At 43.0% G+C, this 14,684-nt stretch overlaps 1 protein-coding gene across 1 annotated transcript in view; it reads left to right on the top strand.

Annotated features, from left to right (window-relative positions):
* CENPE (centromere protein E) overlaps nt 1-14,684 on the top strand; it is a 3,008,010-nt gene that overhangs the window by 836,695 nt on the left and 2,156,631 nt on the right. The window contains exon 15 of the mRNA XM_044063442.1: nt 9,502-9,664. Coding sequence (XP_043919377.1) covers nt 9,502-9,664 — 163 coding nt within the window. The remainder of the gene's footprint in view (nt 1-9,501; nt 9,665-14,684) is intronic.

Below are 14,684 nucleotides of genomic sequence, written 5' to 3'. Positions count from 1 at the left end.
CAATGCAAGCAAGATCTGAAGTGGTGGATGAAGCCAGAACAGGAGATAGTCACCCTTTTTTCTCCCCCCTCAGCCCAAGGTCGTTGTGACCACGGCTGCATCCCTGATGGGATGGGGACATATTCAGGGAAGGACAGTCCAAGGCACTTTTTTCCCCTTGGAGGGCAATTTACATATCAGTGTCCTAGAATTGAGGGCGGTGCTTTAAGCATTGCAAGCATTCCAATCTGCCTTTCCATCAGGGACAATTGCTGTCCAGACAAACCTGTCTGTTTTCTGGTACATCAACAAAATGGGAGGAAGCAGATCCTGTCAGTTATGTCGGGAAGCTATGAGAGTATGGCAATGGGTGATCACCTCCAACCGCCTTCTGATAGCAATGCACATTCCCAGGAGTTCCACGGTGATTGCAGACAAACTGAGCAGATGCATTCTCCTGCCTCACGAGTGGTCTCTCAATCCCATTATAGCGATGGAGATCTTTCATCTTTGGGATCAGCCTTGCTGCGACCTGTTTGCATCTCCCACGAACTACAAATGCAGCAGCTACTTCACCCTAATCCCCCCTCAGGTGGAGTCTGTGCGAGATGCCGTTCTCCAGAATTGGCCCCCAGGACTGCTTTATGCCTTTTCTCCCATTCCCCTAATACTCCAGTTTTTGAAAAAAAGCTCAACGGTTGAGAAGCAAAGTGATCCTCATTGCACTCTATTGGCCTCGTCAAGTCTGGTTCCTTTTATTTATTTTATTTTACATTTGTTAACCAGGCTAGTCTAGCTGGATATATTTCCATTTTTAGTAGAGGCCCGGGGAGAAAAGCTCCAAACAGATATAAAAAGTATGAAATATTCTTACATGGTAAATAAAGGATTAATAAAAAATAGAGAAACATACAAGTAATTATTACATACTAAAGATATTAACATTTGAGAAAAGCAACAGTAAAAATATTTACACTTAAGAAAGCAAAAACAAATGTAACACAGTAAGAATCGTGCAAGTATTCACATCAGGTGGAAAGATTTCAGCAGTAAGTTAGTTTAAACAGTGTCAATCTTGCTTACATGACTAAGCATTAAAATGTTTGGAAGTTTGGTTGGAAGAGGAAGAAACAGGTGTGAAGAGGGTGGTTAGTCAGGGTTACTACAAGGGCATAACCAGTGCATTTGGAGGTGTTTAAGTTTTTGTTTAAAGAGTGGCAAGGATGTGATTAGAGTTAGTTCATTGGGTAGCAGGTTCCATTTTTTTCCTGCTGTGTTAGTAAACAGAGAGTCACCAGCCATATTATTAGACTTTGTTATGCTAGTGAGGAGTTTGCTAGAAGAACGTAGGGAATTCAGATTTTTGTAGGGGATTAAGAGCTTGGAGAGTATAGGGGTTTTATTGGGTTGGTAAAATATCTTGTGGGCAATCGTGAGTTGGGGTATTATCAGATGGTTTTGGAATTCCAGCCAGTCTAGTTGCCTAAGATTAAAACAGTGGTGGGTTCTAAAGGGATTGCCAGTAGCGAATCTGGCAATGTTGTTATAGGAAGTTGCTAGTTTGTTAAGGTTAGTTTTCTTTAGGTTGGTAAAAATAGGTGAAGCGTACAGAAGTCGAGATTAGATGGGAGTGAGCAAACTTGGATGTCCTTCAAGGATGCATCTGCAGTCCTAACCATATGGGTTGTCCTGCCTCAGGCAGCCCTTCGGTCGGCCGGATTCCAAAGTCTGGGTCTGGCCTCGGCTGATTTCGCACTTCACCCGACGTCATAGCTGCTGGGGTATAAAGGCATCAGCCAACGCCATTTTCCTCAGTCTTTCTTGCCGCGGTGCCCGAAGCAGAAGCTGTTCGCAAGTGCCGGTCGGTCAGATCCAGAGATTTCTACTACCGAAGACTTCTAAAAAAGCTAAGTACCCTGTTGGGGACTCTTTCTTGCCTCAGCCGATGTCAGACAAAGTAAATAATTGTTTAACTTGTGGGAAACAAATACCTCCTAAGGATTTCCACTCTTACTGCCTTCCTTGCTTAGGCCCAGACCACGACGTATCAGCTTGTCTAGCCTGTGCTTCCTTCAACCGACGGAAGCTTAGACGTCGGTCGGAGTTTGCCAAAGAGTTTTTTGGTCCCGCTTTTGCATATAAAATGCCGTCTGAGACTCCGACTACACAATTAGCTAAAAAGCGCAAGGAAAAGGACCGACACTCGCGGCCCGCGGTTTCGGCTGAAACCACGGTTAGGCCAACCGCGAGTGTCTCTGTTTCGGCTGAAACAGAGTCCTCGGTTCTTCCTTCGGCCGAAAACATGCCTCCGATAGCCGAGGCCTCACAGAGCATGGCTGAATCTGCTACTGAATTTACTGCTACAGAAGCAGGCACCCAGGATTTGTCAGACACTTCCTTTAGACATATCTACCCCTGCACGTGGGGCTGCTAGACCCCCTGCTTCTATGTCTATCAAGGCCTTTGCCAGGGCTAAAGCGGCTAAATCTTCTAAGGCCTTACCTGCTAAAACTCCTTCACATAGGCCTACCTCTAGTTCCCTAATGCTCAGCCTGGCTGAGGATCTCATTTCTTTGATCAGGGGATCCCAACCTCACCCAGACAGGGCCTCTCAGCCCCCTCCAGACAAGAGGCCTAGGGCTGAACCCCCTGAACCTGTCTCTACAGATTACACCTCAGATGACTCAGACATTTCAGACCCTCACGAAGGCCCATATTCTCCTTATGAGTCTTCTGATGCAGAAGACTCCATTCCTTCTGCTTCTCCTCCTGAAGAATTTTCCTTTGGGGAAACTTTGCATGCTATGAGGGAGCACTTCCAATGGCAGGGCCAGGATTTTTCAGATTCAAGGAAAAGGCTTAGGACCTTTTTACACTTACCACAGCATAGGCCTTTAGCCATTCCGCCAGTACTAACAGTTGTTGATGCATATAATGATGCCTGTACTGCCCCTGATTCTCTTCCTCCGGCCCCTGCCAAACCAGACAGATATTACAGGGTCCCGGATACACATTACCATTTGTATAAGGCTCCTGTTGCAGACCCTGAAACCATTTCACCGGGCCCTAAAGGTGTGGCAGCTGCTTCTGCCAAAAACCCTCTTCCCTCTGAAAATGAATTTAGAGCATTAGAGAGATGGGGTAAAAAGGTTTATACTTCTGCTACTCTTTCGGCCAGGGCCTTGAACTGTCAATTTCACATGATTCAGTACCAGGAATTTTTGTTAGACCAGATAAACAAAAAACTGACTTCTCCTGAACCTTTAGATCGCAAGTCCCTTCAGGATTTGGTACATAACTCTCAGCAGGTCAGTAACCATTCCTTAAAATGTGGCTATGATGCACTGGAGGCTTCCTTTAGATCAGCTATGACTGGTACAGTGATTCGAAGGCATGCCTGGTTAAAAGAACAATCCTTACCAGACCATGTCAAGTCAAAACTTCTAGATGCTCCCATGGAGAAACAAAGTTTGTTTGGCTCCCCTGCACAGGAGGTTCTAAAGAAGGTGGAAGAAAAAGCAAAATCTGTCCAAACAGTCAAGGATTTCTTACAGGTCCAACCTCCGAGGTTTAGCCGAAATTGGCCTTCGAAGAATTGGTCCTTTCCAGACAACTCCAGAGCCCAGAGAGGCAGAAATAGACGCCCCAGAGGCAGAGGTCAATCTAGGGGTGCCTACAGGGAACGTCAGTGGCAACCTACCAACCAGAGAAATACTGCCACAGATTCAACTACAACCACTTCCACAGGGCAGACACAATGACTTGGCTCTAGTTCTGCCTCCCAGGGAACAACTGGAAGCACCCTTGGGCGGAAAGCTAGCCTTATTCTCCGACAACTGGCATTACATTACAGGAGACAAATGGACTTTACAAACAATAGACAAGGGCTACAGGTTTCACTTCCACACTCTACCAAAAAAGAGAGGAATGCCAAACCTACCACCAAGCCAAATAAACAGACGCTCTAAGACAAGTCAACAACTTACTAAGGATGAGAGCTATAGAAGAGGTACCACCTGTGGAACAAGGCAAAGGATTTTACTCCAGGCTTTTCCTTGTACCAAGAAAAGAAAATCAATGGAGACCTATTCTAGACTTGTCCGCACTGAACACATACCTCATTGTTCCAAAATTCAAAATGCTGACCCTCCAGCAGCTTCTTCCCATGCTGGGCAAGGAGTCTTGGCTGGTGACTCTAGATCTCAAGGAGGCATACCTGCATGTCCCTATACGACCAGATTGCAGAAGACACCTCAGATTTCTTGCAGGATCAGAGCATTATCAATTCTCAGCATTGCCTTTTGGCTTATCTACTGCGCCCAGAGTATTCACGAAATGCCTGGCATCAGTAATTGCTCATTGCAGGCTTCAGGGAATTCAAATTTACCCATACCTGGACGACTGCCTAATACAAGCGGACAACAAGGCAAAATTAACAAAAGATTTGGAAAATGTCATACAACTGTTGCAAGCCTTGGGATACACAGTCAACATGCAAAAGTCAAGACTAGTACCATCCCAAAGCATAACATTCTTGGGTGCAGAACTGGATACATCAACTCAGATGGCTTTTCTCACAGAAGAAAAACAAAAGCAACTACCAGCCTACTTCATGACATTAACTACACAAACTCGGCTTACTGCAAGGAAAGTCCTGTAAGCCCTGGGCTACATGGCATCATGCATAATATTGGTTCCACATGCCAGGCTACATATGAGAAAACTACAATGGTACCTAAGGAATGTATTGTCTCAACACAAGCACAGTCTGGAAGCCCAGATTCCAATAATTCCATGCCTGAAGCAAGAATTCCTGTGGTGGGCTCAGGCCTGTCAGTGGAACAGAGGCTTGCCTTTCCACAAACCTCATCCAAGCCAGATCACCACGGACGCCTCAGACCTAGGATGGGGGGCACACATGGTGGACAAGTGTATTCAAGGCTTATGGACCCAAGACCAGCTGAATCTACACACAAATCTAAAGGAGATGCTGGCAGTGAAAAATGCGATCCAGGCATTCAGACCACTCCTTCAACGGGGTCATCTGCTGATAAGGACCGACAATACCACAGTCATGTGGTACATCAACAAACAGGGAAGTACACATTCATATCCTCTATGCCGGATGGCAATGGACCTGTGGAATGTGGCCCTGAATCTCAACATTCAACTTCAGGCCAGATTTGTACCAGGAAAAGAAAATTCTCTAGCAGACACCTTAAGCAGAACTACCACGGATGCTCACGAATGGATGCTGCATCCAGATATCTTCAAAGCCATAACAAAGAAATGGGGACTTCCAGAGATAGACCTGTTCGCCTCCCCACACAACCACCAATTGAAGAAATTCTACACAAGAGCATACCACCCACTTGCTTGGAGGGTGGACTCCCTTTCCTTCAGCTGGAAAAACCTGACAGCATATGCATTTCCACCTCTTCCCTTGATGTACAAAGTTCTACTGAAGATCAGAGAGGATCAGCCAAGGGTAATCCTGATAGCTCCAGACTGGCCGAGACAACATTGGTACCCGCTACTGAGAAGCATGTCTCGGACACACGCATGGCCTCTACCTCTATGCCCCTTACTTCTAACACAGGGCAACTACAAGATCCTACATCCAAACTTGAAAACACTGCAGCTAGCTGCTTGGAATATTGCATAAAACAAAATAACCCAGGTTTATCCCAGAGGGTTAAGGACATTATCCTGGAGGCACGCAGACCTTCCACAAGGAAGACTTATTCAGCCAAGTGGAAAAGATACCTCATTTGGAGTGCAGCAAAGGGAGAAAATGTCTCATTGGCAAACATAGCACACGTCCTGGAATATTTAGCAGAACGGTTCCACAATGGCCCGTCTTACTCCTCCATTAAGATTCATGCATCAGCAATTTCAGCAGAATACAACATGGATCCTCCTGTCTTCTCTCATCCTCTACTCAGGCAGTTCTTGAGAGGAATCAAAAATGTAAATCCTCCAAGGAAACCACCTTTACCTACATGAGATCTCAACTTTGTGCTGGAAAGGTTAACACTTCCTCCTTTTGAACCAGCAGCAACAGCAGAATTACAGTTCTTGTCTTGGAAAACTGCTTTCCTGCTAGCAATCACTTCAGCAAGAAGGGTATCTGAGTTACAGGCATTAATGGCAGTACAACCCTTCCTTATCTTCCATCAGGACAGAGTCTCTGAGAACTAACCCTACCTTTATGCCAAAAGTGGTCTCCAGAGTATCATTGAACCAAGCGATTCATTTACCTACATTCTTCCCCAACCCACAGAACAGGGGGCAAAGACTACTACATACCTTGGATGTGCACAGACAATTACGCTACTATCTGGACAGAACTAAGACCAGCAGAAAAACTGACCAGCTTCTGGTAGCATATACAACAGGAATGCAAGGAAAAGCAATTTCAAAACAGACAATCTCAAAATGGATAGGAAATTGCATTCGATTTTGCTACTCTCTTCATGGAAAGACAACTCCTGAAAATATCACGCCTCATTCCACAAGAGCTACAGCCACCACTACAGCTTTCCTACGAGGAGTGGCTACCAAAGACATTTTAGAAGCTGCTACTTGGAGCTCCGTGCATACATTTGCCAAGCATTATAATCTTCCCTTATATTCTAGATCCCGAGCAGGTTTTGCAGCTGCTGTTTTGCAAGAGATCTTAACTACACCATCTTTATCTTAGTGCCTCCTCCCCCCAGTTTGGCTATGGTATTCTACCCATATGTTAGGACTGCAGATGCATCCTTGAAGGACATAGTACAGTTTTGTACCTACCATAAATGTAGATGTCCGATAGGTTTGCATCTGCAGTCAGGATTACCCACCCTCCTTCCCCTCTGTGGTATTCCTAGGGTATTTACCCCTCTTTTAGCTAGCTGGGGGAATCTATTATGGTGTATTTTTTTGTATATATGTATGTGTATATATATATATATATATATATATATATATATATATATATATATATATATATGTATGTATATGTATTCTTATTTTGTTTGCTCTCTACTGTTTGGAATTATTTGCATTTATCCAAATTTAGCCTTCCTAGAGGGCACCTGGCATCTGGGGCAAGAAACACTGAGGAAAATGGCGTCGGCTGATGCCTTTATACCCTAATAAACAGCAGCTATGACGTCAGGTGAAGTGCGACATCAGCCGAGGCCGGACCCAGACTTTGGAATCCGGCCGACCGAAGGGCTGCCTGAGGCAGGACAAACCCATATGTTAGGACTGCAGATGCATACCTATCGGACATCTACATTTATGGTAGGTACAAAACTGTACTTTCTGACACTAGCAGTGAGTTGGGGTTTCCATTTGGAGTACTTTCGACCAGGGTAGCAGCTGTTTTGCCTATGTTCGTTGAGAACATGTCAGCCAAGGGCTTATGAGAGGTAGCCACTTAATATTTGTGCATATATATTTTCAAGCTTACAAAACCGTGCAAAATCAAGCGGAGAGTAAGTTTGGCAGGGTAAGATTTAGCTTTTTGTGGAAAATGTCTGTTACTGCTTTAGTACTCTCCTGTGTGTAGCAAGTAACTCAACAGCTGTAATTCCCGTGATGAACATAGTACCATTGTGTGAGCAACTCAACTTAGTAATTGAAGAGGTAGGAGATAAGTTACTGCGGCAGTATTGGCTGCCTCCCTTCTACCCATGGGCCTCCTCCTCCACTTTTATCATATACCCCATGGACTGGGAGTTCTGGCATTCTGCTGTAAATCTATTTATCATTAATTTAGGGAAACTAATTATCAGCCTTGTATGTGTGAAGAACAAGACGGTAGGGCATGTGCTGTTAAAAATAAAAATGGGTTAGACCCTCTGCTAATCGTGGCACACTATGTGCTTTTCCCTAAAATAAATGGAATGACTATGATGCAAGTGTTTCTTTCTCATAAACTTTGCATCTGTCCTATGTTGAGTAAGGGCAGCTGTGTTTGTAGGAGTGTCTTTAAGAACTCAAATCTTTACCAGATTTTGTAGCAAATCTCTTAGTACTATAAAAAAATGAGCAAGCACAGGAATCTGTCTAGTTCCATCTTCACCAGGAGTATTGAGGAAAAAGATAAAAAATAGAGAAACTAGTCCTCTTAAAACTTTGTTGATGAGCTCAGTCACAATAATTTCCAAAAATCATGATAGGTAGGTTTACCTTCATAAGTCCGACAGACACATCGTCGAAACTGCTGCATGAAAACTGCAAATTCACAACAAAATCTCGCCTCCTTTTTGAGCCATGGTAGCAGTTGTTTCAGCTGTGGAGCGATCGAAAATGTCAACTTTTGCTGTTTTTTTTTTTTTTTTTTTTTTTAACTTTAGGGAAGTCAGTGGGGCAGATTTTGCGGAAACGGTTCACGTATCTGCACATTCGAAGGATGTGGTTTCAACTATATGAAGGTAAACCACCCAGGTAGTGGTAAAAAGCAACAAGCCTTTATTAGTCACAGACAAGTGGTCCTCGGTAGCAAAAAAATCAGAAATATTTTAGCAATATTAAACACATCAGCTTTTATATACTTAAGTAGGTGTGGAAAATATATGTATTTAATTTTAAACCAGCCTATTCAAGGCCCTGTTTATATTGTTTAACATTGTTAAAATATTCCTGATTTTGTGTTACTGAGGATCGCTTGTCTGTGAGAAATCGAGGCTTGCTGCTTTGGAACACTACCTTGAGTTTCATGATTTTTGGAAATTGTGACCGAGCTCATCAATGAAGTTTTAAGACCACTAGTTTCTCTGTTTTTATTAAATGTCATAGTACTGTTACCTGTAATGGGGGCTTGTTCTATATATATTCTGGTGATTAGTCTTTTATTTCAACGTTCTGTCATTTGGTTATAACTTATTAATCTTTCTATTAAATTGTGATATATTTTCATTTGTTCGCAATTTGCTAAGTAGATAATTCGTACTAACCCTTTTCGATCATCACTGGTGTAAAGATGTACAGTAGTCAATGGAGTGGAAGATTCATAGAGTACATTAACAGAGTAAGAAGCATTAAAGATTTATTGAAAAAAAACACGCAATTGGGAAAAACAAGTAAACTCACAGATGTTACACTCTTGTATGTTAGGGAAATGATTACAATCATTACTAATTTATCTTAACTCACAATATTTTATAGATGAGAATTTTTTTTTTAATGTGATTGTTATAAGGCTATGACTTGGTTGCAGTTAACTGGTGTCTAGAGAACAGTAACATGGAATAATTTATTAGATGATGTTACTTTGAGGTGAAGGTGTAGTTTTCACTCTCCTAATTGGTCTTTGCAGTGTAACTTCATTTGGGTAAAGCTAGCAGATAAAACTGAAACATCCACAACATGCAGCATTTTTCTTACAAGTTAAGTCAGTATAACATGGAAAAGTTATACAGTTTAAATCTTTTTTGTGCAATTTGCGGCCGTTAATGTGCATGAGCAGCACTTTGACTATTGTGCTGTTTGTGTTGTGTCAATGTTGAACTATTTTTTTCTCCCTCAAAGGTTATTCAACTGAATGTGCTGAGTGGGAAGAAGCCTGGGTCCATCCTTTTGACGACGCACCTCCTGAATTAGAGCCTAGTGGTTTTGTGACTGTTCAGCGGCCTAGGTCTGCTTTCCAATCAACTATGATTGAAGAGTGTTATGAATTTCCCAGCCAAGTAAGGTACAGAATTTTTGTGTTTGAATTGGATTTTTCTCTCCCCATGGAAATTATTTCAACACAAAATTGCATATTTTAAGCAGACATTTGTATGTGAAGCCGTATTACATTTTTGAATAAAATCTGCACGATCAACTAATCTCTTATCTGAACATCCTCATCAGTGGGTGTATTGTTGAGGATTTCTTCTCATGCTGTCTCTTAGCTTGGCTATTTTTCTGTCTTTACCCAATTTGGGGAGTGCACTGTCCTGTTTTCTGCGCATACTATGCGTTAGCTATAGGCCAGAGGGTTTAGCTCCTACTCTCACAACTTTTTTTTTTTTTTAATATTCTGACTTGTATTGCCTTAATGCCCAAGAAATATATACTTTCTAAGTATCCTTGTGGTCTTCATGTCACTGTTCAGTATCTGCAATGGCAATGCCTATCCAGCTTGGGGAAAGAATAGTATATGAAACACTGTTTTACACCAGCCAGCCAAAGATGTAGGAGTGAAAAACTCTAGCTTTTCCCTACTGTTTTATGTGTGTGCTCAAAGCACTGTTAAGTAGGAAGGTCCCTTGTGCCAACAGAGGCTGGTACACCATAAAAAGGTGAATTGCATAGAGCGCAAACATATATCACACCATCCTGAACTTTAATCCTGTTCCTAGATGGCATTGTTCCTGGCTCCAGATTGAATGAGTAATTGAACATGTGACCCTTCTCTGCTAGAATGGATGACAGGTGACCTGTTGAGTTGCATTACTGAAAGCTACTCTGAGGTTGTTTTCCAGTTTGTACATACTTTTTAATCCTGGTACAGTGGCTGAAGCTTGTTGTGGTTGTCTAGCAATGGAGGAGTGATAAACACTTCCTCTTGTCTGCTCAGTGGTTGCTGTTGTGACTCTGGATGTTCAGAACATAAATCCGCACAGGAATCTGTCTAGCTCCAATGTTACCACCCTGAGTATTGAGGAAAAACATAAAAAACAGAGAAACTAGTATTCTTAAAACTTTGTTGATGAGCTCAGTCACAATAATTTCCAAAACATCATGATACCCAGGTAGTGTTCAAACGCAATGGGACAAATTGATCTTTCCTGACTTTGCATATTTGAAAGGAAATTATGGGTGTTTGTCTAAACTTTTTTGACTAAAAATATGAGGGCTAAACGTCTGTTTGGAATAGGATATTGTGCTTGTGGTGAACTCAATTATTTGCTTACCTCAGAATCACTTTCTCTGCAGTTGCACTTTCTACATGCAAAAAGAAGAAACATGTTAAGATGTTTTTTGAGATTAGACCAGCTCTGGCCATGCCCACTAGTGTGCGACTTTGCTGTGGCTACTTGTTGGTCCTCAAGCCCTTATCTTTTTGCCTCTGTCCTCTTTGATGTAGCCTTCTAAAGACCAGGAGAGATAGCCATGTCCCCTGTGTCTGTAGGGATGCCCTAAGCAGGCAAGGGAGAGCAACTTGCAATGTTCCTTAGTGTCAGAGGAAGGAGCAGGTGAAGGTTCTTCAGCTGTCCTGAGATAGGTGGAAGTTGGGTCAAGTGCATCTAAGGGTACCACAGTTTTTAGGGAACAGGTGCGTAGTGAGAAACTTCGAGGCTGCTGTTCTTTTTTCTATGTACAGGAAAGATTTACTGGGATTTGCTAAAGCACTTATTTTTGCCTTCCCAGTGCCTTCTGAATCTTCAGATTAGAAAAGGAAGGATTTTTCAGTCAAAATTGCAGACATTATAGGAGGAGGGTTGTATCTCAGGAAAGTATTAGTTAGAGCATTCTGATTCTGAGGAAAGTACAGTATCGGACATATTTGCTGAAGAGATTTTTCATTTCATCTAACATGATAGAGGTTTTTCAGTGGGGACCAGAATGAGCTTCCTATGCAAAGAAAATGTTTTATGACTTGTTAAAGTTGCGGATGCTTAAGGCTGCTCCTACTCCTTCTGAAGTAATGTTTATCTCACTGCTTCCAGCGTATCTGTCGTCCAGCCTCTTGCTCCCAAAAGGACTGAAAGGATGTTCTTCGTGTTTCACTGTTGCAGTCATTACATTTGGGTTATCTGCCTGCAGGTAACCCTCAGCCGGCCTGAATACCAGAGTCTTGGATTCCTGCGTCAGATGCTGTCCCTCCTTCCATGACGTCAGGTCATCAGGGGTATAAAACATGCAGCCGATGCCATTAATCCAGTCTTTACTGCTGTGCGGTGCATGAAGCAGTTTGCAAGTGCCGGCCGACTCCTGCAATTTTCGTTTTCGAGTTTCAGAACCAAAGTCTTCAAAAAAGCCAACTACCCTGTTGGTTCTTGCTCATAAACCGATGTCAGTAAAAGTTAACAATTGTATTACCTGTGGAAAGCAAATACCTCAAAGAATTTCATTCATACTGCATTCCTTGCTTAGGCCCAGACCATGACGTCCCTCACTGTCGGTTTTTGTGCTTTATTCAACCCTTGATGCAGCAAATTATTTTGGTACTCTGTTTAACTATCCAGAAATGGCTTCAGTAAGCCATCTGACTACCGATATTCCGAAAAAACATAAAGATAGAGCCAGACCGCATAGGTCCAAAACTGCCGATGCTTCTGTTGAGAGTTGCCAGTTCGCCGGTACTCAGTGAGGCGCTTTCAAAGCCCTTGATACCCACTACTTCAGATTTGCAGGCCTCTGCTGAGACCCTTTCGGAGTCTGGTATGCCGCAAGATGCTTCTTCAGCTATAGAACTTGCGGATGTCTCTACCTTGGATAGGTCCGGAGCCGCTGTGCAGGCACCGACTTCTGAGGGTGTATTCAGGCCTACAGACTTGCATTTCAAACAGACGCCATCTTCTTCTTCAAGGCCTAAAACTCGATCCACGCCTAGAAAACCAATGCCCAAACTCCATGGTCGTGCCCATATGCCTAAAAAGCAAATAAGAATGGCTGAAGACCTTATTACTTTAATTAGGGGAAGTCAGCCTTTCCCCCCCTCTGAGACCTAGAACTGATTTTTCTTCTGATCAGGATTCTGAAATGTCTGTTTGTTCTGATTACCAGGATTTTCCCGTATCTACCCATGAGGATTCTGATGCAGAGGATTCCATTCCCTCTGCTTCTCCTCCAGAAGATTTTTCTTTTGGTGAAACCTTGCTTTCTCTTAGGGGAGCATTTCCACTGGGAAAGCCAGGCATACTCTGACTCCAAAAAGAGGCTTAGGGAATTCTTACTCCCTCAACACAGGCCTTTAGCTATCCCTCCTGTTCTGGACATTGTAGTTGATGCCTTCTTGGAATCTAGCTTGGCCCCAGACTCTTTACTTCTGGCTTTTCCTCCAGCTCCCAGAAAACCTGACCGGTATTGCAGAGTACCTGACTCTCAAGTTTCTCTTCAAAAATCCTACTGCGGATACAGAGACCATTTCCCAAGGACCAAAAGGCATTAAAGCTACTAGTGCTAAAAACCCTACCCCCTCTTATAGAGATTCCAGGACCTTGGACAGATTGGGTAAGATGGTATACGCGTCTGCTACTTTGGCCATTAGGGCCTTAAACTGCCAGTTTCATATGTTAAAGTATCAGCAACATATTATGGAACTTCTTAAATAGAAAATGATGTTGATTCCTGACTGTGCTGAACAGAATTAAAATATTTAATGCATTCTGCTGAACAAGCTGGCAAACGTGCTTCTAAAGAATCAAAACCACATTGCAAAGTATCTTGCAGGGCTGCTGCCACTGGGTCTGTACTTAGAAGGCATGCTTGGCTTAAGGAGAAAAACTTGCCAGATCATGTTAAAGCTACATTCCTGGATGCTCCTTTAAACCAAGACCGCCTGTTTGGCAGCAAAGCAGAAGTCCTTAAAGGATGGAGGAAAAAGCTATATCTAAGCAAACTGTTAAAGATTTTTTGTGAATACAGCCTCCCAGATTTAGTAGGCATTGGCCTTCTAAGAATTGGTCCTTTCCAGTATCTTCCAGGCCTTCTCAGCCCAAACCCATGAACAGCAGACCACCTAGGCTACAGTCTCAAGGTGCACAATGCAAAAATGTCAAAATGACTTAACCTTAACCCTTCCAAGCCTGCTCAACTGCCTGCTCCCTTAGGGGGAAAGATTGCCCTGCATGCAGAAAACTGGGAAATCATTACCCAGGACAAATGGGTTTTAAATGTAGTCTTCCAAGGATACAGATTCCGCTTCCACACCTTACCAACCCCAAACGGTTGGCCAGACCTACCCCCAAATCAGTGGGCAGAGGCTCAACAGCAGGTTCTCTCCCTTCTAAGCATCAGGGCTACTCAACCTGTCCCAGCAGAAGAAAGGGGACAAGATTTTTACTCAAGGCTTTTAGTAGTACCCAGAAAAGACAGCTTCTGGCGTCCTATCCTGGACCTGTCTATTCTAAACATCTTTTAGGTAATCCCAAAATTCAAAATGCTAACACTTAAACAGCTGATTCTTATGCTAGGCAATGATGCCTGGTTGGTAACCTTGGACTTAAAGTAAGCTTACCTGCACATTCCAATAAGGGAATCTTGCAGAAAGTACCTGCATTTCAGAGCAGGCTCCATGCACTATCAGTTCTCTGCACTTCCCTTTGGCTCATCTACTGCACCCAGGGTATTCACAAAGTGTCTAGCTCCAGTCACTGCATTTTGCAGGCAGAGAAATATTCAAATATACCCATACCTGTATGATTGTCTGATTCAGGCAGAAAGCTAGGACATGCTATTAAAACATCTGGCATTTGTAAAGAAACTTCTAAACTCGCTGGGGTACACCATAAACGAAAATAAATATCATCTAGTACCCTGCCAACAAATTGTATTCCTGGGGACAATCTTGAACACAACTTCCCAGATGGCTTACCTCATGCCAGAGAAACAAGTTTTTTTGACAGCCTACTTCAAACTACTGGCCACAAAGACCCTGGGGTTCATGGCCTCTTGCATTCTACTAATTCCATATGCAAGACTGCATATGAGGAAACTACAATAGTATCTAAAATGCCCATGGTGCCAACATTCTCAGGACCTGGAGTCGATGATTCCTATCA

Source organism: Protopterus annectens, chromosome 2.part1, assembly GCF_019279795.1.
Source record: "Protopterus annectens isolate FY-2018-M chromosome 2.part1, PAN1.0, whole genome shotgun sequence".
NCBI classification, from domain to species: Eukaryota; Metazoa; Chordata; order Ceratodontiformes; family Protopteridae; genus Protopterus; species Protopterus annectens.
The sequence above is the reverse complement of the archived record's forward strand: the minus strand, read 5'-3'. Positions and strand labels throughout refer to the sequence as shown.